General features: G+C 56.8%; 3 protein-coding genes across 3 annotated transcripts; 2 read left to right on the top strand and 1 right to left on the bottom strand.

The window, feature by feature from the left end:
• Window positions 1-5,491: 5,491 nt before the first annotated feature.
• On the bottom strand, window positions 5,492-21,911 carry NECAB3 (N-terminal EF-hand calcium binding protein 3). The gene is made up of 13 exons (XM_044262182.1): window positions 21,795-21,911; window positions 19,872-19,896; window positions 18,344-18,452; window positions 17,327-17,352; window positions 17,018-17,115; window positions 8,651-8,787; window positions 8,262-8,386; window positions 8,023-8,102; window positions 7,865-7,918; window positions 7,234-7,346; window positions 6,979-7,056; window positions 6,416-6,507; window positions 5,492-6,326 (listed from the first exon to the last, which is right to left on the bottom strand). The coding sequence occupies exons 1-13, from the start codon at window positions 21,909-21,911 to the stop codon at window positions 6,298-6,300; spliced, it is 1,083 nt and encodes a 360-aa protein (XP_044118117.1). The 3' UTR covers window positions 5,492-6,297.
• On the top strand, window positions 10,766-11,948 carry C8H20orf144 (chromosome 8 C20orf144 homolog). Its single transcript, XM_044263230.1, has 2 exons — window positions 10,766-10,909; window positions 11,499-11,948. The coding sequence occupies exons 1-2, from the start codon at window positions 10,781-10,783 to the stop codon at window positions 11,946-11,948; spliced, it is 579 nt and encodes a 192-aa protein (XP_044119165.1). The 5' UTR covers window positions 10,766-10,780.
• ACTL10 (actin like 10) lies at window positions 14,636-16,358 on the top strand. Its single transcript, XM_044262562.1, has one exon. The coding sequence runs from the start codon at window positions 14,636-14,638 to the stop codon at window positions 15,773-15,775; it is 1,140 nt and encodes a 379-aa protein (XP_044118497.1). The 3' UTR covers window positions 15,776-16,358.
• Window positions 21,912-23,295: the final 1,384 nt, after the last annotated feature.

Here is a 23,295-nt window from a genome sequence, read left to right as displayed (position 1 = left end):
GCAGCTGCCCAGCGCCGCAATCCACCGCCTAGAATAATAGCAGGATCTCAGCCTTGTGACCGTCAGCCATTTGGTAGAGAAGTCAGCAATCCAGTCTGCCTTAGCTCTGAAAAGATGATACTGGGGACTCAAGCGATAATACAGTATTAAATTGGGGCACCTGGGTGGCTCAGTTGCTAAGAGTCTGTCTTCCACTCAGGTCATGATCCCAAAGTCCTGGGATCCCTGCTCAGCGGGAGGCCTGCTGCTTCCTCTCCCCCTCCCCCTGCTTGTGTTCCCTTTCTAGCTGTCTCTGTGAAGTAAATAAAATCGTGTGTGTGTGTGTGTGTGTGTGTGTGTGTGTGTGTGTTACAAAATACTTGTTACAGAAATCTCAGGCCAAAATTGCCATTACTGTAAAAAAAAAAAAAAAGCTAGATAAATTCTAATGAATGTACTTTTAACTGCATTGCTGAAGTCACAGATGAGGAAGTATAGGAAATCCCCAAAGGCCAGGAAAAAATTAGGAGTACAGTAAACCAACACGACAGAGGTGGTTGAACACAAAGGAGGAAACCATACTGCCTGGGATCCAGGAGAAATTTCAAGAAGTCGGTGTGTGAGGGATTTACCGTGATTTGGGGGCAGCGTAAGCCTCTACAAAATAGAGAAGCAAATCTGGGACCTTTCTGTGAAACCAGGTCACTGGCTTTGGCCTCAGTGAAAAGGCAAGCAGGGTAAAATCTGTGCGCAAAGGGGAATGAGCAGAAAACCCTGCCCCTCTGAAGAACAAGAATCTGGAGACTCTCCTCACACCTGCCTTCTCCTGGGGCTGAGGAATTAAGATGACTCTAGGCTTGCATGCAGTATCTCCTGATGTCTGACAGAAACAAAAATGCAAATCTTATAGAGAAAAATCAAAACCTCAAAAATATTGATAAATCAATTATAAAGTGTCCCCCCCAAATTAACTAAAGATCCAAGGAAATGAGCCACTATGAGCAAGAGTCAGCAGAAACAGGGAACAATTGATTTAGATTGATTGATGCTAATATCAGGTACACAGTGTAACTGTGAAACCTCTGAAGATGGTGCTGGAAAAGGGTAAGCAAACGGAGACTAACCAGGCAGATTGGAAAATTGAATTCTGGAGAGGACAACCATTGACCTTCTCCCTGCACTGCTCACCAGCATAGCAGACTGCATCTGAAAACGAGTGATGCATAGACTGTATGCATAGACAGGGAGGTGGAAAATAGGGAAGAGTTGTTCCTTCTGGAAGGTAGGTTGAAGTGAAGAGCCCTTTCAAATTTTACCAAGTATGGAAACAAGGAGCCTACTGACTTGTTTCTCAGTATAAAGGTACAATAATTGGCCTGAGATGACCGTATAGTCTCAAAATTAGCAAACGCTTCGAAAGCCCTTGATCTGAAATCTTGCCTGTCTCTGCTTGTTTCTTACTGTTGAAATTTCAGGGTCTTGAGTTGGGTGTACGCCCTCCTCAGCTGTCCCTCCCTAGAAGGTTGGGGGAACCCACAACCAGCCACCCACCCCTCCCCCAATTCCCCAGGAAAGCTTCATTGCCTTGGGTCTGGCGCCCTCTTGTGGAAAGAGCCAGACTTGCTCCCTCTGGTGCCTCCAGCCCACAAGCCAGATTCCTATCCAGGCTGCACACCCCAGCAACTTTCCCTTTCCCCTTTGCACCAACCTTTTCCAATGCTGCCTTTCTGCTTCCTGAGTTCAACTAACACCTGGGTCCGTCCTGGGGACTTCCAGAAATGAAAAGGACTCGGCCCCACCGCCGCCTACCTGCCACCATCCTGCAGCCCCAAGGTTTGGCTTCCATTGCTAGAGGACGCCCGAGATTTCCCTCAGCATTGTTCATGCTTGACAGCAAGCAGCTATTGGTGCCAGGGAGTTGATGCAGCTTTGTGACTTGGAGCAAGGTACTTGCTTGCTGAGCTTGTTTCTTCATCTGTAAATTGGGGGTGCTAATAATGCCTACACCATTGGGTGGTTGTGAGGTGACATTTGATCATATGGGAGTTGTCCCAACACAAGGCCTGGTGCTCAGGAAGCCTTTGTAAATGACCTGCTTCTCCCTCTACAAATATGTGATTTCTTTGCAGATTCATCTTTGGTCTCCTATCTTGCCTGGACCATGGTGTCTTACGTACATATTTGTTTTTTGAGAATTAAGTTCCCAGGGCATCTGGCTGGCTCACTTGGTAGACCTGTGACTCTTGTTCTCGGGGTTATGAGATCAAGCCCCATGTTGGGTGGAGGGCTTTAAGAAAGTATATATAGGGGCGCCTGAGTGGCTCAGTTAAGGATCTGCCTTTGGATCAGGTCATGATCTCAAGGTCTTGGACTCGAGTCCTGCATTGGGTTCCCTGCTCGCAGTGAGTCTGCTTCTCCCTCTCCCTCTGCCCCTCCCTGCGGCTCGTGACACAGAATTTTTTTTAAAAAAAGTGTATATATATAGAGAGAATAACTTGGTGAAGGCCCACCTAATTCTCTCCCTTTGTTTTGACCCATCAGAAGCTGTGTTAAGGGGATTTTGTGTCTGTGTTGCCCTTCAAGAATTAGAGCGCAATGGCAGCCATTTAGATGGTGTGCACCTGGCCTGGCACTGGGCCAGTCCCCAGAACAGGTTTAAATGTGTGCAGGTGAGTCATTGGCACAGGTGGGAAGGAAGTGAAAAGGCAGGTGCAGGGAGTGGGTGAGAGAGTGGGGGCTGGTGGCTGCCAGCCTATGGGCAGGACCTATGAGCTCTTTCAGCATCCATACTCTGTCCTTGACCTGGGTGCTGTTACCAGCTCAGGACATTTCACCATCCCCAGCACCTGCCATAAAGCAGGTGTCCAGTGGCTCCTGAAATGAGCTGAAGAGCCACCAAAAGTAGGGCATGGAGGGCAAGGCCTGGGAAGGTGACCTAGACGCGATGGCTTTGAGCTGCTATTTAAAGGTTAAGAAGGGGGGCGCCTGGGTGGCTCAGTGGGTTGAAGCCTCTGCCTTTGGCTCAGGTCGTGATCTCAGGGTCTTGGGATCAAGCTCGAGTCAGGCTCTCTGCTCAGCAGGGAGCCTGCTTTCTCCTCTCCCCCGCCCCCCGCCTGCCTCTCTGCCTACTTGTGATCTCTGTCAAAAAAAAAAAAAAAAAAATCTTCAAAGGCTCTAAGGAGGCATTCTGCAGTGGACTGGGGTGGTGGGGGGTGGGAGCCATGAGGAAGGTCAAGAGGGAGTGACTGAGGCTGTCCATAGCCCAGCTCAGCTGGTGTGTGTTTTAGGAAGAGGAGGCTGCACATACTGAAAGTGGGGCTGATTGCTAAGGGCCTTGAATGCCAATTCAAGAACTCAAACTTGATTTTGATGCCTTTTAAAGGCAGTGTGGTGCCATTGAAGGGTTTTATTTTTTATTTTTTTTAAAAGATTTTATTTATTTACCTGACAGAGATCACAAGTAGGCAGAAAGGCAGGCAGAGAGAGATGGGGAAGCAGGCTCGCCACTGAGCAGACAGTCCAATGCGGGGCTCGATCCCAGGACCCCAAGTTCATGACCTGAGCTGAAGGCAGAGGCTCAACCCACTGAGCCACCCACGTGAAGGGTTTTAGCAGACCCCTGTGGTCCCCATGGCAGTGTTTTGAAAGCCCTTTGTCTGTTCCCTTATGGGGAATGGAATGTGGGGTGCGGGGTGTGGACTAGAGATGGGAAGCCCAATGAAGAGGCTGCCACAGTCTCCTAGGCCAGAGGTGATGGTGGCCACAAGATGGGGGTTAGGGTGACCAAAAGATGGAGATGAGGGTAGAGTTCAGTGAAGACAATGTAGAGGCCTGGCTGCCGCCTCTTTGGCCTCACAGCCCCACTGAAAACTTCGCTTAAACCCTAACCCGAGTAGCTCCGGCCACCAGGTCTGTAGTCCACCCCCAGCCCCAGCGCTCCCCGACAGCTTCATGGCTCCCCATTACCTGCACACATCATGCAAATTCCCTCCAGCCTGGCCTCCTGGCTCACTTCCAATCCCTTACACTCCAGGAAAAAAAAAAAAGCCCTTAACTTTGCAGCTCTGTGGTAGGCTGGGTGGTAGGTAGGGCAGTGGGCGGTCCGGCAACCGGCAGGTGGGAGGGCGGTAGGGCAGTGGGCAGTAGGGCTGGGTGGTAGGTAGGGTGGTGGGCGGTACAGTGAGGCAGGCAAGGGAACAAATACTCAAGAGGCTCTCCCTTATGAGGTGTCAGCTTGGGTATTTCGGCATCTTTGCTCAAGGATACCAATGGGAAATTTTTTAGTTTTGAGGGTTTGCTGTCACTTTATGGAGGAAACAGAAGCAATCAGAACCCAGGACAGAAAGCAGGATTATTTTCTTCTGGAAGGGCTTGGTCTCTAACCAGGACACTGAACTCCCCTTGCTGCTGCCCAGAGCTGTGTGGCAGCTACCAGCAGCCTGGGGAGAGGGGTGGCAGGAAGACAGCCCGGCACCGTGCTAGCCAGCAGGTCACCAGAGAGCCCTGTGCTGGTTGCCTGGCCAGTGGCCAGGCCACTGGGAGCAGCTCTGTGACCCCCTCCCCAAGTCTGAACTCTGGTGGGGGTCACTAGGGAGAAACCGCAGAGAGGACCCTGCCCAGAGTCCCAGACCAGGACGTCCACCCTGAGCTGGTACCATCTGGGTCGTTGTCTTGGCACCACCAGGGCATTCAGGAACGTTGGTGAACTGTCACTTAGCCCACTGGCTGGTCACTCCTGGCTTAAAACCCATCATAGCCTCCTCAGGATGAAGCACCTTCAAGGCCCTGCTGCCTCCCCACCCTCGCCCCAGCCCACTGCTAGGCTCCCTTCAGTTCCACAAGGCAAGCTTTCCTCCCCTTCAGAAGCTGAGCGTGTGTTTTCCTGCCTTAAAAACTCCCAACCCTGACACCTTCCAGACCAGGACAGAGGCCATCCTGTGCCCTTGTGGTACCGTGTGCCTCCCCGTTAGAGCCACGTAGGTCATTCCTCTCTCTCCATGTCCCCCAATTCCTTCCCTCCAGATGGCTCAAAGTAGGGCCCCCCGGTACCTGGATGCGCAACACTGGCCATTCTGCACCTTGTTCTGTCACCCATTGGTGGTGACAAACGGTGACAAAGCCGGTCTGCAAGGGACTGGGGAAGGCAGGTTTTGTCAGGGGACAGGATCAGAGGCATCCAGCCACACTATCCAGAACCCTGAATAGGCTCTGTGTCCCCAACTCCAGGTCACAGCTTGTTGGCAAGGAGGATGAAGCTAGAATAGCCAGACAGCTTTCAGGGAGCTGAGAGCAGAGACCTGACCCAGTTCGATTCCTTTCCCAGGCAAGGCCCCAGAACCACGGTTTGTGGCCTTGAGTACAGGAAACAGGTCAGCTGTGAGGAAGTTCCCACCATCTGTAGGCGCAGGAGCCCAAAATGGGAAGAAAGAAAGATTACCTGCCCTGAGTGACTGAGATACAAACCAACCCCAGAGCCTGGCCTTCTTGCTGACGGAGAGAGAGGACGCAATGCCAGAGGTGACCACTTCCTTTATTGCCTCTGGGCTGGGGTCCTGGACTGGAATTCAGAGGTATCTTGGGGTGGTGGGGGAACAGGTGACACTGGGCCCAAATTATTGCTACTTGGCAAGGTCACCTTGGGACTTCCCATAGTGCCCTGAGTATGGGTGGGCATGAGCATGCAAATGATATGCAGATGACATGCAAACCAACCCAGGATCCTGCAGAGGGCTCTGGTTCAGCAGAGGATGCTGGAAGAGTTGGGAGCCTGCCAGCCCGGGAGGGTGATGGGGACACCCAGGTCCTTACCCCACAATGCAGACGGATCCAGCCCAGCCTCAGGGCTCGAGGTTTGGTGGGGGGGTGGTGTCCCTGAGCATCAGCCCTGGTTCTGCTGCTGGTTGAGGAAGAGCAGAAGCCTGGCCCCAAGACAGCAGGAAGAAAGCAGGGGACCCACTAGGCAGCCAGACAGCCCAAGGCCCACCCTGAGAGGGAAGCGACCTGCTCTGTGTCACACAAGGCTGGGACAGAGGGGACCAGAATCCAAGCCTCCTGAGCCAGGCAGAGGCCAGAGTGCCTCAGAGGCCAAAGCTACAAACAATAAAATACACTGATTAAATAAACAGAAAGCAAGCAGCCTAGTCCCTGATCCCTGGGCTGAGAGACTCTCCACCAGCTGGGTCTGGGGGTACGCCTCTGAGGGCCCATCCCCAGCTGTAAGAGTGGCCGTGTCCTTGGTTTCGGTGCTGAGTTGACCAGTCCAGAAGTTCCAGGATGAGGCAGGTGGGGCCCCAGGGCCTTGGCTTATGCAGGTCAGTCTCAGTTATTATTCATAATCCACCAGGAGGCTAGGAGTCAGAGGTTGAGGGTCAGAGGCCACCAGGGGCCCACTGCCACTGCACAGGGCTGTAGGGAGGGTTGGGGGGCCATAGCATACCTGGGAAGAACACAGTGGTGAGAGTGTCCGGAGCCCGAAGGTGGTCAATGAGGATGCGCTGGAAGGCCTTACTACAGGCAGAATGCTGGTGCCTGGGGAGGGTCAGGAAGGGGCCTGAGGCTGGAGCTGGTCCCCCCAAAGAGCAAGACCACCTGGCTGAGAGCTCCCCACTCCCACCCGTCCTGCTGTCTGGATTCAGATCCCAGTCCTGCCTCACACTGGCTCTGAGCCTCGGTTCCCTCAGTGAAGTGGGGACAGCAGTGCCTACTGTAGGGCACTGGGAGGGTTACATTAAGCAACACCTGGGGGCCTGGCCTAGAGCGTGGCGCAGTTCCCTGGGCGCCTGCTGGCTGCCATGCCCCTGACGGCCTGTTCAGCTCTTCATCCGCCATCTCATTTGGCTCATGGGAGGGTGGACCTCTTACCACTCCCATTCTGGACAGGACACTGCTTGGGCTCAGAGGAGATAAGGAACCCTCCCGAAGTCACACAGCCAGGGCATAATAGCAGATGATTTGAACCCAGGCTCATGCTCAATAAATGACGACTTTCAGACACCATACCTTCTCCAGGAGGCCTCATCCTGCCAGAACTCATATAGGGTGAAAGAGGCATTGTCCAGCATCTTCTGGGCAGACACACTGTGGGGCCAAAGAGATGGCCAGGCCAGGCCCAGACTACCACCACCACTGCCCACCCAGCCCCAGTGCCTAATGAGAGCCATGGCCCAGGATGCCCAGCCCCCGGCACTTGGCCCTGTTCACCGCCCTCCCCCCACCCCGGGCCTTGGCCAGCCCACTAGCCAGCTGGGGACTCACTGCAGGCAATGGCTCTGGGCCCCTGTGAAGTCCACATAGCAGCACAGGGCACGGTGGAAATCCTGCAGGGCTTCCTCTGCCACTTGCACCTGCCTCTGGGCCACGAGGATGTGCTGGCAAGAGACGCTGCTTGGTTAGCCAGAGTAAGGCAGTGCACGGGCGAGAGACTGGATGTGGTCTTTAGGAGGACCCTTTGTCCTTCCTGACTTGCACCAGCCCCAGCCTGCCATGCAGTCTAACTCCTGCCCAACCCAGCTGCTGACATCCCTGACTCCACCCTCCTGTCCCCATGGCCAAGGTCACTGCCTCGATCCAGCGACTGTCTCTCTCTCCTGCAATATGCCACCATTTCCCCCTCCAACCTCTATCCACACTGCCCAGACCCAGCTTTCAGGAATGCAGATGAGGGAAACTAATGCCCAGAGAGGGACCATGATTTCTACAGGGTCATACAGCAAGGGCCCAAAGCCAGCACCTGCCTCCCAGGCTTGGGGGACGAGGGCTGGGTCAAACCTGGGGAAAGGGCGTCTGCATAACACAGAGGCCAAGCGGGCAGCAGGCCCCACAACCCCCTCACTTAATGAGCACCTCCTCCTGGCACAGCACCCAGTTGCCTCTTTCCTGGACTCACCGATTCAGGCCCCTGGGTAGGCTCTTCTTCATGCAGAGGTTCTAGCCTGGGGGCCTGTGAGGGGGACAGAGTGTGGTCAGGGTTTCCGGCGTGTGCCTGGCTCAGATGGATTCCAGGAAGGTCCTCCCCCTTGGGGCACTGGCCTTGTGATCGCTCACCTTACACTCGAGCTGGTCTATGAGCTCCTGGAGACGGTTGACTTGGAGCCGCCACTGCATCTCGGCTTCTGAGCTCTGCCCTGGGGTGGGGTAGGGGGTACCCATGGCGGGGAAGTCTGGCACGGGGCCCCGCACGTGGGGGAAACCTCTCAGGATGAACCAAGGGGCAGTGGAGGAATGGGCACTGCGTCCACCCTGGACCCTCCTCGGCCAGGCCTCCCACCCTGCCGCAGGCCCACCTGTGTCCGAGGAGGAGGAGCTGGGAGACCAGGTGGGTGACCGCCCAACACTCCGCAGGGCCCTGCGTCCTGCCCGCCGGCTGCCATGGGACCTGCTCTGCACCTCCACACTGTGTTCATCTGACCTAGGGAAGTGGAAGGCCGACCCGCTGCTCCCAGACCCACAGGCGAAGGACTGGAGCCCCAGAACAGGGCTAAGACTGGGTGGGGCAAAACAGGCTTCCTGGACATAGAGACCCAGCCTCAAAGCCAGCCACCCCTTCTCACCCCTTCTCGGCCTCCCTGCCCAAGCACGAGAATGTGGGCTCTGGGATCCTAGAGCTATGGAATGTGATGGAAGCCAAGGGCTCTGGAACGGATCACAATGAACAGCAGGGCACCTCACATACCGTGGGCCCCGGGCCTGGGCCTCCAGGGTGTCTGACGCCCCTTCTAGCGAGCTCTGCAGGGCTTGGAGCTGGCTCACCGTCTCCCGCAGGAGGAAGCGGGTCACGAACTGGTCCATCTTGGAGGCCCGCTCATACTCCTGGGGGCAGAGGAGACATGTCAACATTTCCTGGTTTCAAGCATATATTTCTTTTTTTTTTTTTTTAAAGATTTTATTTATTTATTTGACAGAGAGAGGGATCACAAGTAGGCAGAGAGGCAGGCAGAGAGAGAGAGGAGGAAGCAGGCTCCCTGCTGAGCAGAGAGCCCGATGCGGGACTCGATCCCAGTACCCTGAGATCACGACCTGAGCCGAAGGCAGCGGCTTAACCCACTGAGCCACCCAGGCGCCCTCAAGCATATATTTCTAAACAGAGAGCTGCTGCCCTCCTCCCCTACCCCTCGCCCTTCAAAGCAACAGAGGCAGCATGAAGAGCAGAGAGCAAGCACCCCAAGCAGGACAGTGCTGGGACCGGGAACAGGGCCTGGATCCTCCTCGGCTGGGCCTGGCCTGCCTTTCCTGGGAGGTGTCAGGCCAACTCACAGGGAGGCATCTGCCGTTTTCTGGGCTATAGGCCCCTTCCCCTTTGGAACCACCACCTTCAGCCAGTGTGGCCCCAGGCACAGCTAGGCGGGTCGGGGGTATGGCAGGTCCCAGGGCACCCAAAGGCCAGTTTTGACACATGAGGCGAAATGATGGGGTGATGTGGCCCCATACTCAGCAGCTGGCCCAACACTCGTAATCTATGCGTGCATTCATTCACTCATCCACGCAACAAACATTGACCTTTCCTAGGAGCTGCAGATACAAGACCGCCAGCCAGGTCACTGTCCTTACACACACACCAGCACTGATTCCTACATCACTAGCCTCCACTCAGCCCCTCCCAACGTGGGCAGAAAGATAAGGCCAGGGGCGCCTGGGTGGCCCAGTGGGTTAAGCCTCTGCCTTCGGCTGGGGTCATGATCTCAGGACCTGGGATCGAGCCCTGCATCGGGCTCTCTGCTCAGCGGGGAGCCTGCTTCCTCCCTCTCTCTCTGCCTGCTTCTGATCTCTGTCTGTCAAAATAATAAAACTTAAAAAAAAAAAAAGAACGATAAGGCCAACATGTGCCAGGCCCTATGCTGCTCATGTGGGATGCTCAGAGACTCTCCAACTACCTTCTCCTCCTTGTGCCTCAGTTTCCCCACCTAAAAAAAACAGGGATGATAACAGCCATCTCACTGAGCTGTTAAAAAACTTCAATGAGTTAATTCCTATAAAGGACACAGACCAGGAAATGGAGTCCTGAGGAGACATGGTCTGGCCAGGCAGGGGCATGCCCACCCCTCCAGGAGGGGCTCCAGAGGCACCATCCATGGGGGGCTGCTTCTATCCAGGACCTGCTTTAGTTCAGCCATCAGATGAGCCCTGCTGGGTCAGGCTTATGAGCTAGGAGGCAGGAACAGAATGGGGGCTGAGGCCTCTCACTCTTAGGCCAATGGCATCTATCTTGTCTCTCCAAGCCTGGTCTGTAGACTTCAGCCATGCTCTGAGCTCCCTTAAATCCTTCCAGTAAATTCCCTTTTAAGCACTTAAGATGATTGATAGTCTCTGTTACTTGCAGCCATAAAACCCGGCTACCATAACAGTACCCACTCTCTCCAGGCCCCGTTCCAAGCAGAATTTCATTTAATCCTCATAGTAACTTAACAGGAACCATAATTGACCCCATTTTGCAGATGAGAAGACTAAGCCTAGAACAGTTGATTACCTTGGCCAAGATCAGACAACTGATAGTGGGAGAGTCAGAATGCAAACCCAGGCCACGAAAATTCTCTCTACTCAACACCAAGCACCTCACAAGCATTGCCTCATTTGTGATTATTAGTCCAGTTTTACAGCTGAGAAACCAAAGCCACAAATCACAGAGTGAACAGAGCCAAGATGTGGGTTCTGGGAGGAGGAGCTTAGAGTCCAGAGCTGGTGAGGTTGACCCATGAGGTCACAATGTGGTCTCCATGTAACAGAGCATGGGTGGGGTCCCCCTCCCAGCCAGAAGGCAGGGCAGAAGCAGCATGGGCTGTGGCCCCCAGTGGTGACCAGCCCTGCCATGGGAAACAACAGTTCTCACAAGAGGACCAAAGTGCCCAAGCAGGCCCGTAAAGAGAGGCCGCCCGACATGGACAAGGCTGGGCGGAAACAGCAGCTCTTCAGCCACCTCAAGCAGAAGAAGCCAAGTGTGAGTGCCAGGGTGCCAGGGGTAGGTGGGAGTCAGGGGTACTTGAACTGGTGGGAATGTTGGGAGTCTAGGCCTTGTGGGCATAAGGCCAAGGGCTTGGATAACCTCTCCTGAGGATAGACATGGGTGTGGTTGGATCCTAAAAGCCCAGAAGGGAGGGCAAAGGATTCAAGAAACCAGGAGACTTGGGAGTCCAGGAGGGTGGTCAGGAAGGGATTCTCCCAACCCCAACAGATGGGTGGAGGGCTCGGCATGGGGCATCAGCCCTAGTTGGTACTGCAGAGGCTATGGGCACAGGGTGTCTCTTATGCCCTCTTTCCAGCTCCCAGCCTCAAAACGTGCTGTTTTTCTGAGGTGGGTTAGAGTAAACGTCGATGGTGCAAGGTCTCGGGAGGTCAGCCTCGGGTGGGTAAGGGTTTCCAGAGGGAAGGTGGAGGTCCTAGGCGATGGGACAAGGGTGAGACCCGGGACGGGAGTCCTGTTAACGTAAAGGGAACAGAGTCCTGGGAGACAGGACCTGGTGGGTGAGGATCCTGAGCAAGCCGAAGCTGTGGGCGCTTCCCCCTCACGCTCCCACCCCACCCCCCAGGCCAAGATCGTGCTGCTTTTCCCCTTGGACAAGCGGCAGCAGCTAGCCGAGGTGGCGGCGGGCCCGGGCGCGCGGCCTCGACGGCCAGGCGAGGATGCGACGGGCGCCCCGGTGGACTCCCCCGCGGCGGCGGCGGCGCCCATGCTGCGAGGAGCGGGCGACGGTGTGGATCGGCGCGAGGGCGCACGAGCGAGAGAAATGAAGAAGATCTTGGTCCTGCTGCTGCTGCTGGACGCGCGGCTGCAGGAGGAGGGGCGTTCCGCGGCGGGCGCGCCCGGGGGCGGGGCCGGAGCAGGGGGTGCGGCCGGAGCAGGGGGCGCAGCCAAGGGGGAACAGGGCTGGCAGCGGCTGTATGCACGTCTACTGACCGAGAGCGAGGTGGACCGCGAGGCCAAGCCCGCCGAGGAGCAGCCGCGCAAGCGGCGCCGCTGCCCTCGCCCGCGACCCTGAGTGCCCGGCCCGGCCCCCGGCCCCCGGCCCAATAAAGAGCACATAGCAACCCTGACGCCGGCTAGCTCTGTCCGAGGTGGCGCGCAACGGAGCTGGGAAACTGAGGCTCAGAGTGAGACAGGGATGAAACAGAAGTACTGATGGCTGAGCAAAGGCCACGGCCTGGAGTCAAGCTGTGCCTTCTCCTTGTGACCCAAGCGTCAGAACCCACCCGGAGCTGGGGAGGGGCACGCAACCACAGTGGAGGGAAGCTATTTCCCCCTTCCCCCAACTCCAGGCCCTGGTCAGACCCTTCCAGGTCTGAGGCCCAAGGGAGGTGAGTGTGGGCAAACCCCGGCTTGGCCAAGCTAGGAGGAAGGACCTGCTTCCCACAGAGGCCTAACATCTCCATCCCCAACCTTCACGAGTCCTTCTTAAGCACGGGAAGGGGTCCAGGTGAACAGCCACCACCCTGGAAAGAACAGTGAAGGCCCCACGATCAGCAGGGCTGGGGCCTGGGACTCACAGTCTGCCTGTGAGAGCACTCAGGAGGAGAGGCTGGGGTCTGTGGGCCTCTAATCCCTCAATCCCGCCCCACTTCGCTTGGTGGTAACCCTCAAGTCACCTCAGTCACTTGTCTCCCAGCCTATCCTGTGCCATCCCTTTGCCCACACTGCCGCCAGAGACTTATTCCAAACGACTTAGCTAGCTGTAGCACAGTTCACGCTCCTCATAAACTCCCACTGATTCTCCATGGCCCACGGGGAAATGTCCCAACTTACTGATGTCACATGCAGGCCCAGCCTCCACAGCCTTAGTCTCTCCTGCTAGAGCTTCTCAGTGACCCCTATCCTCACCACTGCTCTGGCCGTATTGCCACTGTGGTCTCCAATGCAAGGTTACCTCCCCATTCACTCAGGAGAGGCCTGGCATGCTTTCTGTGAGAAACACCCAGCTGTTTGTTCTCATTCTCCTGGGTCCAAAACCCAGCTCCAGACCTGAGTGCTGCCCCAGCTCTATCGAACCTGTAGCCAGTCTCCCACTCAGGACCACCTCAGGAGGTCCCAAAGGGGGCAAAGGCAGCAGGGGTGACACAGGTCCCAGCTTATTGAAGACATAGGCCCAGCTTCTGCTGAAGATGTACTTTCATTAGTGTCAACCCAATCAACATCCCTTTCTTATCCCCTCCATCAGGCTGGAGGTTGCATGACCATAGCATCTCTCCAAAGTCTTGTTAAAACAGACCCTTTCCTACCACCCATGTGGTTAAATCATGGTAACCACATTCCTCAATGTGGCCACACACCCTGGGCCATATATGATTGGCTCAGGCTGGTCCTATCAGCCTCTTCCCTGGACTGTAACTCAGGAACTGTGAGAGATATTCGTACATCAACATGCATGGGCTTAAGCCAGTCTTAAGAATTAAAAAAAAAAAAATGCAGAGACGGTACACATCCTGCAGTCAGTTCCTTCCAGTCTGTTCCTGAAACCTGATTTCATCTTCACAGTACCCATAAGACAAACAGGATCCTTGTAACAAAATCCCTATTTTAGCTTAAGTTCTCCTGAGTAGGTCTTCTACTTGCCATCAAAATGGCCCTAAAGAGAAAAGACTCTGCAGAGATAAGATGTGGCCTTTTCCTGCGGGAGAATTAGAACTACCATTTGGTGGAATAAATTGAGCCCAGAGGGAGATGAGGACTTGCTCAGGGGCACACAATGAGTCATCAGACTCGGGTCCACAAGAGTCCACACATGGAAGCCTCTGAAGGTAGGGTCCCCTTGTGGGCTGCCTGGACCCCCCAGAGCTGAGCGCACCAAGGTCCTCAGAGTGACTGTACATCTGTGATTAAGAACTTTCTCATCAGATTGGTTGTGGTGGGCAGCTGAGGCCAGATCCCCCAATGCCAAAATCACTGCTCTTCACCTTGTCCCAGGAGAGTGGATATGTCCAGGCAGTTGTCATGGGTGGAGGGTTGGGAAAGCACAGCAGGTGCTGAGGACTGAGGTCACAATGAGTCCAAGTTCTTTTCCGCCCTCCTCTGACCACCCCCTCCCACCTCCACAACCAGGAAAGACTTAAGTCAAGGCTGAGAGAGGCGCGCCAGGAGACCGCCTGGGGCTCAAGGACTGGGCTGGTCTCCTGGGTCCCCAAGGCAGGATTATATGTCCCGGGAACACTGACACAAAACCCCTTCACTGTTAGAGTTCTGTGGCTCCCCGTGGCTTCTTATTTAGGATTCGATGTTTCCCTCTCATCATCCACCTCTGCCAGGGCTGAGTGAGCTGTCTGCATAGCAGAGGTGAGTCCTCAGAGAGGTGGGTCTGGTGCAAGCTGGAGCCTGGAGCCACAGGAGGGCAAAGGTGGTCCGAAGAGGGCCAAAGCCGGGTGAGAGCGGAGACTGACATTCGAACCAGAGGCGGGGCCTTGGGCCTGTGGGTGGAGCCAAGAGCTGAAAAGGGACTTCCAGTCTAGGCGGAAGAGTGGAAGCTCAGGACCAGAAGCTGCAGCCGGGAACTGAGAGCCCTGTTTCTGCAGCCAGAACGGTGGGAACTTAGGCCTGTGGCCGGAGCGAGGAGCTGAAAGACCGGCGTTCAGTAAGGCCGGCAGAGGCGGAGCCTCAGGCAAGGGGCGGGACTGTGCCTCCAGGGGCGGAGCCTCTGGCCAAGGGTGGGGCCGAGCCCGGAAAGTCACGGTGGCGTCGATGGCTTCGGCGTCCGGAAGCAGGCGGGTCCGCCGGCCGCCCTCGCTGGGCCGCGTGGCGGTGGTGATAGACCCGGGCTCGGGCTTCATCAAGGCGGGCTTCGCAGGTGAGCACCAGCCGCGCCTGGTGTTGAAGAGCTCCAGCTGGGACCGGCCCTTGTTGCCCGCTGTGCTGGGCTGCGAGCGGATGGGTGGTGTGACGCGGGCGCACCCCATCAAGCACGGCTTGGTAGTGGACTGGGAGGCCCTGGAGGGGCTGTGGGAGCGCCTGCTGGTGGGCGGCCTGCGGGTGTGCCCAGAGCAGTGGCCCGTGCTAGTGAGTGATTCGCCGTCAGCGCCGCCCGTGGGCCGCGAGAGGATAGCCGAGCTGCTGTTCGAGGCCTTGGCAGTGCCCGCGTGCCACATGGCCAGCACAGCATTGCTGGCGCTCTGCTCCACCGGCGCCTTCAGCGGGCTGGCCGTGGAGGCAGGCGCGGGCGTGTGCCACGCCACACCCATCTATGCAGGACACTCATGGCACGAGGCCACGTTCCGGCTGGACGTGGCAGGCAGCACCCTGTCTCGCTACTTGCGGGACCTGCTGGAGGCAGCATGCCCCCACCTACAGCTGCGGTCCCTGCCCCGAAAGGCCATCACGCAGCTCAAGAAACGCTGCTGTTATGTGTCCCTGGACTTTGAGGGTGACCTTCATAACCAGGACCGCCAGCATCCGGTCAGTGTCTGCTTAGGCAACGGTTCCCGTGTCTGTCTCAGCAGCGAGCGCTTCCGCTGCCCAGAACCCATTTTCCAGCCAAGTCTACTAGGCCAGGCCAGGCCAGGACTGCCTGCACTGGTCTTCCGGGCGCTGCAGAAGGTTCCCATAACACTACGGAAGCGACTGGCTGATACCGTGGTGCTGGCTGGTGGCTCCACACTTTTCCCTGGCTTCACTGAGCGCCTAGAAATGGAGCTGGAGGCGCAGTGCCGGAGGCATGGCTATGGGGCCCTGAGGCCTTGCTTGGTGGCCAAGCCTGGGCGTGGCACAGCAGTATGGACAGGTGGCTCCATGGTAGCCTCCTTGCACTCCTTCCAATGTCGCTGGATAACCCGGGCCATGTACCAGGAGTGTGGCTCCAGGCTGGTGCACGAAGTGTTCAACTGAGTCACTGGAGGGGAGGTGTCACACGAGGGGCAGCAGGAGCAGAGGCTTGACGGGCTGAGCTATCAGAGGCATTGAGTTCCAGATAAAAGTCTCAAGTGATCAGAGCTGGCAGTGTCATCATGTGCTGACGGGTTGTCCCTAATCCCTACTGAGCCAGCAGGAGGTGGTCCGGACCCCTAGGACCCTCACTTCAACCTGCAGTTTCAGTCTACCCTAACCAGTGCTAGTTCAGAGAATACCCGTTCAGGTGCCTACTCCCGGGGCCCGGTTTCCATGGCAACAGGAAGGCAACACTCCCACCTGTGTCCAGGCCACAGATACAGAAATTATTACAAGTCATCCCCTCACCCTGTATAATTTGGATTCCCATCTTATGCCAAGCCTCAAGGGTGACCCTTTGAAAACTGACAAAATCCCATGTGGAAGCAACCAGAAAAGGAAGCTCTGTCTTCAGCTGATCATTGACTCACTGAGGGCCTCAGTTTCCCCTTCTGTAAAAAGTGGGGTCAGGCACAATCCTGGATCTTCTCCATCTTCCCTCCTTGCCTTGTAATTAAGAGCCACAGGACAAAGGGGGTGGAGACATTTCTTAAAGGAAACACACAAAGGGAGGGGTGGCTTGTGTTTTCAAAGTCACTACCCAAGAGCCTAGAGCCCCGGCTGTGAGCACTGTTAGTGCTTATACGCACATGTGGCCACACATGCAAACAGATACACATGCACACCTGGGTGCACACATGCCAGTCTTACCCATGTCCTTAGGCCAGGCCCTGCCCCCCTCCCCAGGTTCCACACCAGCACTGCCCGGGACCTTATGCGCACATGCCCCACTTCCCACCCCATCCCTGCTGGGTGCTGGGCTCAATACCCCACAGCAGGTGGGTCTCGCCTATGACCAAAACAGCAGCAGCAGCTCTAGGTATTAGGTGGCTCTGTGTGCCAGGCACAGTTCTGGGTGCTGGCAATAGAGTAGACAATGAGAAAGACAAAAATCCCTGCCTTCCCTCTCATTTAATTGTCCCACCAAATGCATGGAGGTATGCTCTCTTATGATCCCCAATCTATAGATGAGAAAACTCGGGCCCAGAGAGATACAGATACACAGCTAGAGAGTGAGAGAGGCATGATGTGAACCCAAGCCTCTAGCTTCACAGCCCAGAGCCATGACAGTGGAGACTGGCCCAGCACAGCAGACATGCCTGCCCTCATTCCCAGCCTTCCAGCGTCAAGCCCTCCACTCACCAGCTTGGTGCTGTCCATGGCAGTGAGGACCGCACAGTTCAGCGACTCCAGGGCAGCCAGCACGGGCCGGTAGACCCCCAGGTGTTCTGAGAAATAATCTGCGGGCAGAGGAGGTGCTCAAGGGTTCCCGGACCACCCCCCCAACCTGCTCCGTGACCTCATTTACCCAGCCTGGAATTCCTCCGCAGCCAACCAGGCCTCGTATCCTGAGCCAAGCCCATCCTGTTCCATTAGGAGAGGAGGCGGCCTCTCCTCATGCCCACCTGCCCAGGGGCCCCAGGAGACCGGAGCTCCCGTGGGCCTACTCACCACACAGTCTCTCTGTTTCCAAATTGCTGTGGGAAAAAGAGAAGGGACACTTCAGTCCCACAGACGTAAGCCTGTGACCTGGGACTTGGAAGCCAACGTTCCTCCCACTGCCCGCCCAGCTCAGCCTGATGGGGAGGGGTCTTCTCCCTCTACCCCAGGGGAAGCTGCTCAGTGCGCCGAGAGGGGCAGCAGGGGTACTACTGAGGACAAAAACTCAGACCCACGCTTGGCTTCCAAGGGCTTTCAGGCCCAGGGAGAGAAATGTGGACACAGGCCAGAGAAAAAGGGTCAGAGCTGAGAAGGGGAAGCCAGGTCTGAGGAAGTCCAGAGAAAACAACGGGGTATTACTTGGTAGGTCAAGGAGGGCTTCCAGGAGGAAGCTACTTTAGTTAGGCCTTGAAGGACAAGGAATTTGACCAAAGCTTCTGGTGGTGGGGAGGTAGCAGCACTGCAGACAAAAGGCCCAGCTCAGGCTTCAGGCTAGGGAAGGGCGTGGCAGCCTTGAAGCCTGACCCAGAGTCTAGAAATTATTCTAAGGAGATGTGGGGGGAGAGGGAGGGACAGCTGTGCATCCAGGTGCTTGCATGTGAGGCAGCACAGGGAGGATAGCGTGCCACTGCTGCTAAGGCCTGCAGATGTGGGAACATGGGGAGGTAAGTGCGGGTTTGTGCCCTTGCATCCATGGGTGGAAGCTGGCAGGGCCCGGCTAGCCTCAGGCACCCTCTGATCCCTGTAGGAAGAGGGAATGGGGTGCGGGGGGACACCTGTGGGCTGAACCACGGGTGGTGACTCAGACCTGGCTATTTTGGGGTCCCAGCTGGAAAGACTGTGATGGACAAGACTGGAGCCAGGGAGGGGGGTGAGTGGGCGGGCAAAGTTGGCATCGGGCCCTGGCACCTCTCTCCCTACGCAACCCCCCATCCTCCATAAGGAATGAAGGCAGCAGGGGACACAGTGGGGCTGGGATAACCTAGCCTCACATCTACCCACGGCTCACCCACCCCCGCTCGTACATACTTGGTGGAGTGCCCGTCGATGCCGTTGAACAGCTCCCGCAGCTCCCCAGGGCTGAGAACCCCATCAGCAAAGTAATTCTGGAATTCCTCAAATGAGAGCTTACCATCATCTGGGGGGGGGGTGGCAGGGAGCAGAGCTGGTATTCCTGACCCCTGCTACCAGATTCAGACCCCCCGCCCAAGGACTACTCAGCCAGGTGGAATGGAATTCTGAGCTTGGCCAGGGGACCCGGCTGTTGGAGACAAAAAGGTCCTCGGAGGTGCCCACTCAAGGCAATAGGGCCCATGCTGCAAGCACCCAAGGGACGGGGCAGCACACATGTGGCATTACAAAGGGACTCAATACGTGTTTGCCAAACGAAGAAACAAATGAACAGCCAGATCATGGGGGCAGGACCTGGACATCACTGGGAGGATTTGGGGGCTGAGTCTGCTCTGGACCCACGCCCTTCACAGAGAAGCCACTGGGAGGCAGATGAGATCTTCCTGAGAGCGGGTGGCAGCCGCAGCTTAGAAGGGAAGGACCCCTCTCTGCAGGGGCCAAGTCACAGTCTAAGTGCACCAGGGGAATGGCCAGAGACCCTGGGATCTGGTCTGTAAGGTCTGTAAGCAGATGGGGCTGGGGGAGCAGAGTGGGGGGACGGTCTGAGCATCCCCAGAAGGAATGCTGTGAGCCAAATAAGACCAAGCGTCCTGATCAGTAAGTTGGGACACGATCCTCTCTCTAGGAGGCATAAACACAAAAGGGTCTGATGCCCGCAGACGGAAGTGAGGCTGAGGCTGACTGGCTGCCTCGGCTCAGACCCTCAGCTGGCCAGTCAGGGCACAGCGGGCTGCTCCAAGTCACCTGTGGGCAGCGACTTGCTTGTGGGTTCCCTTGAGGGCTCCTGCTTTAGCTTTCAAGGTTTTCCCAGATAAGGGTCTGAGAAGTTGAGACCCAGGGCAGGGGAACCTGATTCCCTGGACCCAGCACCATCCTGTGCCAGCCCTCCCTGGGTCCAGGTGGTTGGTCAAACAGAAAGTTCCTGAGCCCTCTAAAGATTTAGGGCCTCCTCTCCATCACCCCACCTTTCCAAGCCCCTTAACACAGGGAGCCTGGGATGAAGCATCACACAGACCCGGGTTCAAGGCCCACCACTTAAAAGGCTGTGTGACTTTAGGCAACCTGCTTCACCTATCTCGGCTTCTGCTCCTTCGTCTGTGAAGTGGGGTGAACAACGCCCAGCTAGCTGGCAGTTGTGAGGACAACATGAAGTCAAACGGAAGAGTTACCCATATTTGTGCCAGGGCGGTGTGTGAGAGTACGCCCCCCACCTCCAGCCTCTGACGAAACCACATTCCCTCCACTCTCCACACTGCCAAGCTCAACTCCAAACAGCCGTCCCTCTGGGAAGGATGCCTTGAGTGGTTTTCCTAATTTGGGTCTCCCCAAGATTGTTCTCCATTCTAGACTGTTCCCCCAAGCCCCACATTTCCTTGAGCCCCCCTGATGTCTCCCACGCTGTGGACCCAGGGGAAGCCACACTCACCATTCTTATCTGCTCTGCGGAAAACCTAGAGGACAAAGGGGCAGAGAAGGGAACTATAAGCGCTGCCTGGGAGGCGAGAGGCCCCCACCCAACTCATCAGAGCCCCATCTGGCCAGTCTGCCCCCACCTTGCCTTTCCTCCTGCCCAGACGAGCCCTGCAGGAGGTTTTCCAACAAGGGGGGCACAGGAAGATCACACAGCAGGACCCACCACTTGCTCACTTCTCCTTCGGGGGCTGGCCTCATGGCGGGTGCTCCAGGCGAGTTTCCGGCACCCCCACCTCCCACACCTAGAGTCTATGCTGGATTCAGTCTGATGCACCAGCCCTTGGCACGGAGCCAGCTTGAGGAAGGAGGGGAGATGGGCCCAGTTCCTGGGCCCTTGTCCCTGATCTGAACCTCCCCCCGCAACTCTGCAGCATGGCCACGGTCCATCCCAGACTCTGGCTATTCAAGGCTGTTTCCCTGGGTGCCTGTTTAAGACCCTGATATGTGGGCAGTGGCTAGTCCTTTCTTTGTGGGTGCCTGGGGCTAACCCTTCCAGGGCTGGGGCTTCCTAGGAGTCTGACTCAGTGTGAAGGCCTTGGGTAGGCATGCGTATATGTGCAGGCGTGCGTGTGTGCGTACGCACATGTGCGGGGGGAGTGAGTGGCAGAAAGTAAGGGTAGACAGATTGTATTTACAGAGAAGCAGAGATGAAGGGCAACAGACGCAGACAGGAGCAGAGTCAAGACATGTTCAGGGACCAGAGACTCCAAGTCACCCAAAGCAGCCCAGCAAATAGACTAGCACACCGGGCAAGAAGGGGCAGGGCAAAGTCTGGATGGAGAACCCCTGCCAAGTCCAGGTCCTGAACGCCAGTCCTCTCCAGCTGTTTTCTCTGGGTCAGTGAAGGACTGGCATGACTCTAACCCCCCCGGCCAGAAGCCTGACTCACACAAAGCCTGCCACTGGCTCAGGGTCACACAGCAGCCCAGGATGGCCTGACTGGGGCAGACGGACACGGTGGGGAGGAGGGCGACACTGGGAGTGAGGACATCTGGGGCCACGCCCTAGCATGCCTCTGCCTCCATGTGTGATCGTGGACATATTCCTAACTCCTCAGGCCTTAGTTTTTCCATCTGGGAAGCGGGACAGACAGGTCCCTTCCACCCAGGAAGACTGTGGTCATGGTGCTGAGTCACTAGGGACAGCAGGGAAGGGACACGAGTACAGTCTTCCCCACAGGCAGAGACCTCTGAAAGTCAGGGCATGAGTGGGCCTGGACGGGGCTGAGCACCAGGGTGAAAGGGGAATATGGGGCTCAGAGCAGGGACCCCGGCTGGCGGAGCTCCTCCATGTTGGTGCCCCCAGGGGGCTGCAGACCCACCTGCCACCCACAGGAGGGATGTAAAGCCGCTGTGGGAAATCCTGACCCACCTTGGGACCCCACAGCCCCCGGGGTCAGATCTGAGGGACTCGGGATCAGCACTAGGTCAGAAGTCGGGACGCTGTTTATTCTTCCAAGCTTCCCTTCCTGGGTCAGCCCAGCCCAGGGTTGCCACAGAGGGGACTGCTCCTGTGATCAAGTGTTGACCGTCCCCACTGCATAAGACACACGGGTGGGGTGGACTTGGGTGTGTGTGATGGGGGGCAGCAGGGGCTGTGACACCGAACCAGGAGACAAGGAGAGATGAGGAGAGAAACAGAGAACCGACACAATGGAAACAATGAGGGAGAACGGAGACAGCGGGGTCAGAGAGAGACAGCGAGAAGCAGAGACAGAAGGGGCCCAAACAGCAGGGAGGGAGAGAAACGCACACAGAGACGCAGAGCCAGGCGGTGGGGGGGACGACAGCGAGAGCCAGCGAGAGACGGGGGGAGAGGGGACAGAGCTGGAGAGACGATGACAAGCCCAGGGCCAGAGGGCCCGCGCCCCACTCACATCCTGGAAGAGCGCGTGTCCGGTGGGCCCGGCGGCGGCGGTGGGCGCAGGGGGCCGCCGGGGCTCGGGCGCGGGCGGCCGGATCAGGCACACGGTGAGCAGCCCCGCGCACGCCATGGCGCCGCCACCCACTCGGCTCCGGCTCGGGCTCGACTGCGGCTCCGGCTTCTGGACGCCGCCGCTGCCGCCGCCGCCTTGGACTTGGGGGGCCGCCCGCCCATTGGCGCCGGCGCGGACGCCGAGGGCCCCGCCCCCCGCAGCTCCACACCTCCCCCCCCCCCCCCCCCCGCTTTCCCTACTGGAAAGCCAACTCCAGTCTTCAGGAGGGCAAGAGCACGTAGTAGTGTAACTCCCAAACTCCCAACACTGCTCCCCTCGGCGGTTGTTACCAGAGCCTCCAGGAGGATGGGCAACTGCGGAGTCCGGAACCACCCAAGGGGTTATTCCCAGCTCGGACTGGTCATGGGTGCTGGTCATGGGTGCGCCTGGCGGCTTGGGAGTACTACACAGCCGGGAAGAGAAGGACGGGGGTTGCACCATGTGCCCACTAAGGGCAGGTCCCAGCCACTGTCAGGTCAGCAGAGCAAACTGCGGTACAATGGAGTGACACCCTGTGGGTGAGACCTGAAATGGACTTCACTTCTGGGCGTCTCTATCATTTTCTGCAAAATGGGGGTAAATCATAGAGGCCATAAGGGATTACTGGGGGGACTCACCTACTGACTGTAAAAGGGCTTAAAATAGGAACTGGCTCAGAGAAAGCTCATGGAGGGGCTCAACAGATCAGTGTGGACTGGCTCCCAACCCCCCTTCCCTTCCGCTTTCAAACTCAGTTCAGCCCTCTTTCCCCTCCCCTCTGCCATCCTGGCCCTTCTTCAATTCATCTTTCACACAGCCCCCAAAGGGAACTCTCAAAATAAAAAACAGGACATGTCACTGCTATCTGACTCACCAGTGAGTCTGAACTTCTCTCCACTCTGGCCCTCACCCCAGGACTCCAAACAGGCTTCTCTCAGGTCCTCTGTGCCCTGCTCCCTCCTGCCCCAGGGCCTTTGCCCACACTGCCCTGCTAGGTGTGTTCATATTTTCCTCCTCCATTAACTCTATTCCCACAGCTCTCAAGCACCACCCCTTAGAGGAAGCCCTTTGATTTACTCATTTGTCTAATAAGTCTCCTCCCGCCAAGGCTGAGAGCCCCAGGAGAGGACATGTGTACTCAGAACCTAAAAGAACCTGACACAGAATCATCCTGTTGTAATTGTTTGTTGCAGGTTTACAAATGCCCAGAAACATCTGGAAGGAACACAGCATTCAGAGTGGCCTCTCTGGCCACTTTGGGAGAGGAGAGGAGTTCACTTACTACTTCACTGAATCAGTTTTTAAGTTAGGACAAAAATAGTGAGGAAGCCTTTCTTGAGGCTACGAAGCTCAAATTAAATGACACCAAGCAGGGGCTGGAAGAGGGGAAGTAGACAAGGGGTGTTTCCCCAGCAACCCAGAC

The sequence above is a fragment of the Neovison vison genome, chromosome 8, assembly GCF_020171115.1.
Source record: "Neovison vison isolate M4711 chromosome 8, ASM_NN_V1, whole genome shotgun sequence".
NCBI classification, from domain to species: Eukaryota; Metazoa; Chordata; class Mammalia; order Carnivora; family Mustelidae; genus Neogale; species Neogale vison.
Note: the sequence above shows the minus strand (reverse complement) of the source record. Positions and strands in the feature narration are given on the sequence as shown.

Bases quoted from the DNA above. Each gene is read 5' to 3' on its own strand.
- C8H20orf144 (XM_044263230.1), top strand. From the start codon at position 10,781: ATGGGAAACAACAGTTCTCACAAGAGGACCAAAGTGCCCAAGCAGGCC. The intron at 10,910-11,498 runs GTGAGTGCCAGG...CCCACCCCCCAG, and splicing joins TCAAGCAGAAGAAGCCAAGT to GCCAAGATCGTGCTGCTTTT.
- ACTL10 (XM_044262562.1), top strand. From the start codon at position 14,636: ATGGCTTCGGCGTCCGGAAGCAGGCGGGTCCGCCGGCCGCCCTCGCTG.
- NECAB3 (XM_044262182.1), bottom strand. From the start codon at position 21,911: ATGGCGTGCGCGGGGCTGCTCACCGTGTGCCTGATCCGGCCGCCCGCG. The intron at 8,387-8,650 runs GTATGTGAGGTG...CCACTTCCCTAG, and splicing joins GCCCAGGCCCGGGGCCCACG to GTCAGATGAACACAGTGTGG. The intron at 6,327-6,415 runs GTATGCTATGGC...TCTGACTCCTAG, and splicing joins CACCACTGTGTTCTTCCCAG to CCTCCTGGTGGATTATGAAT.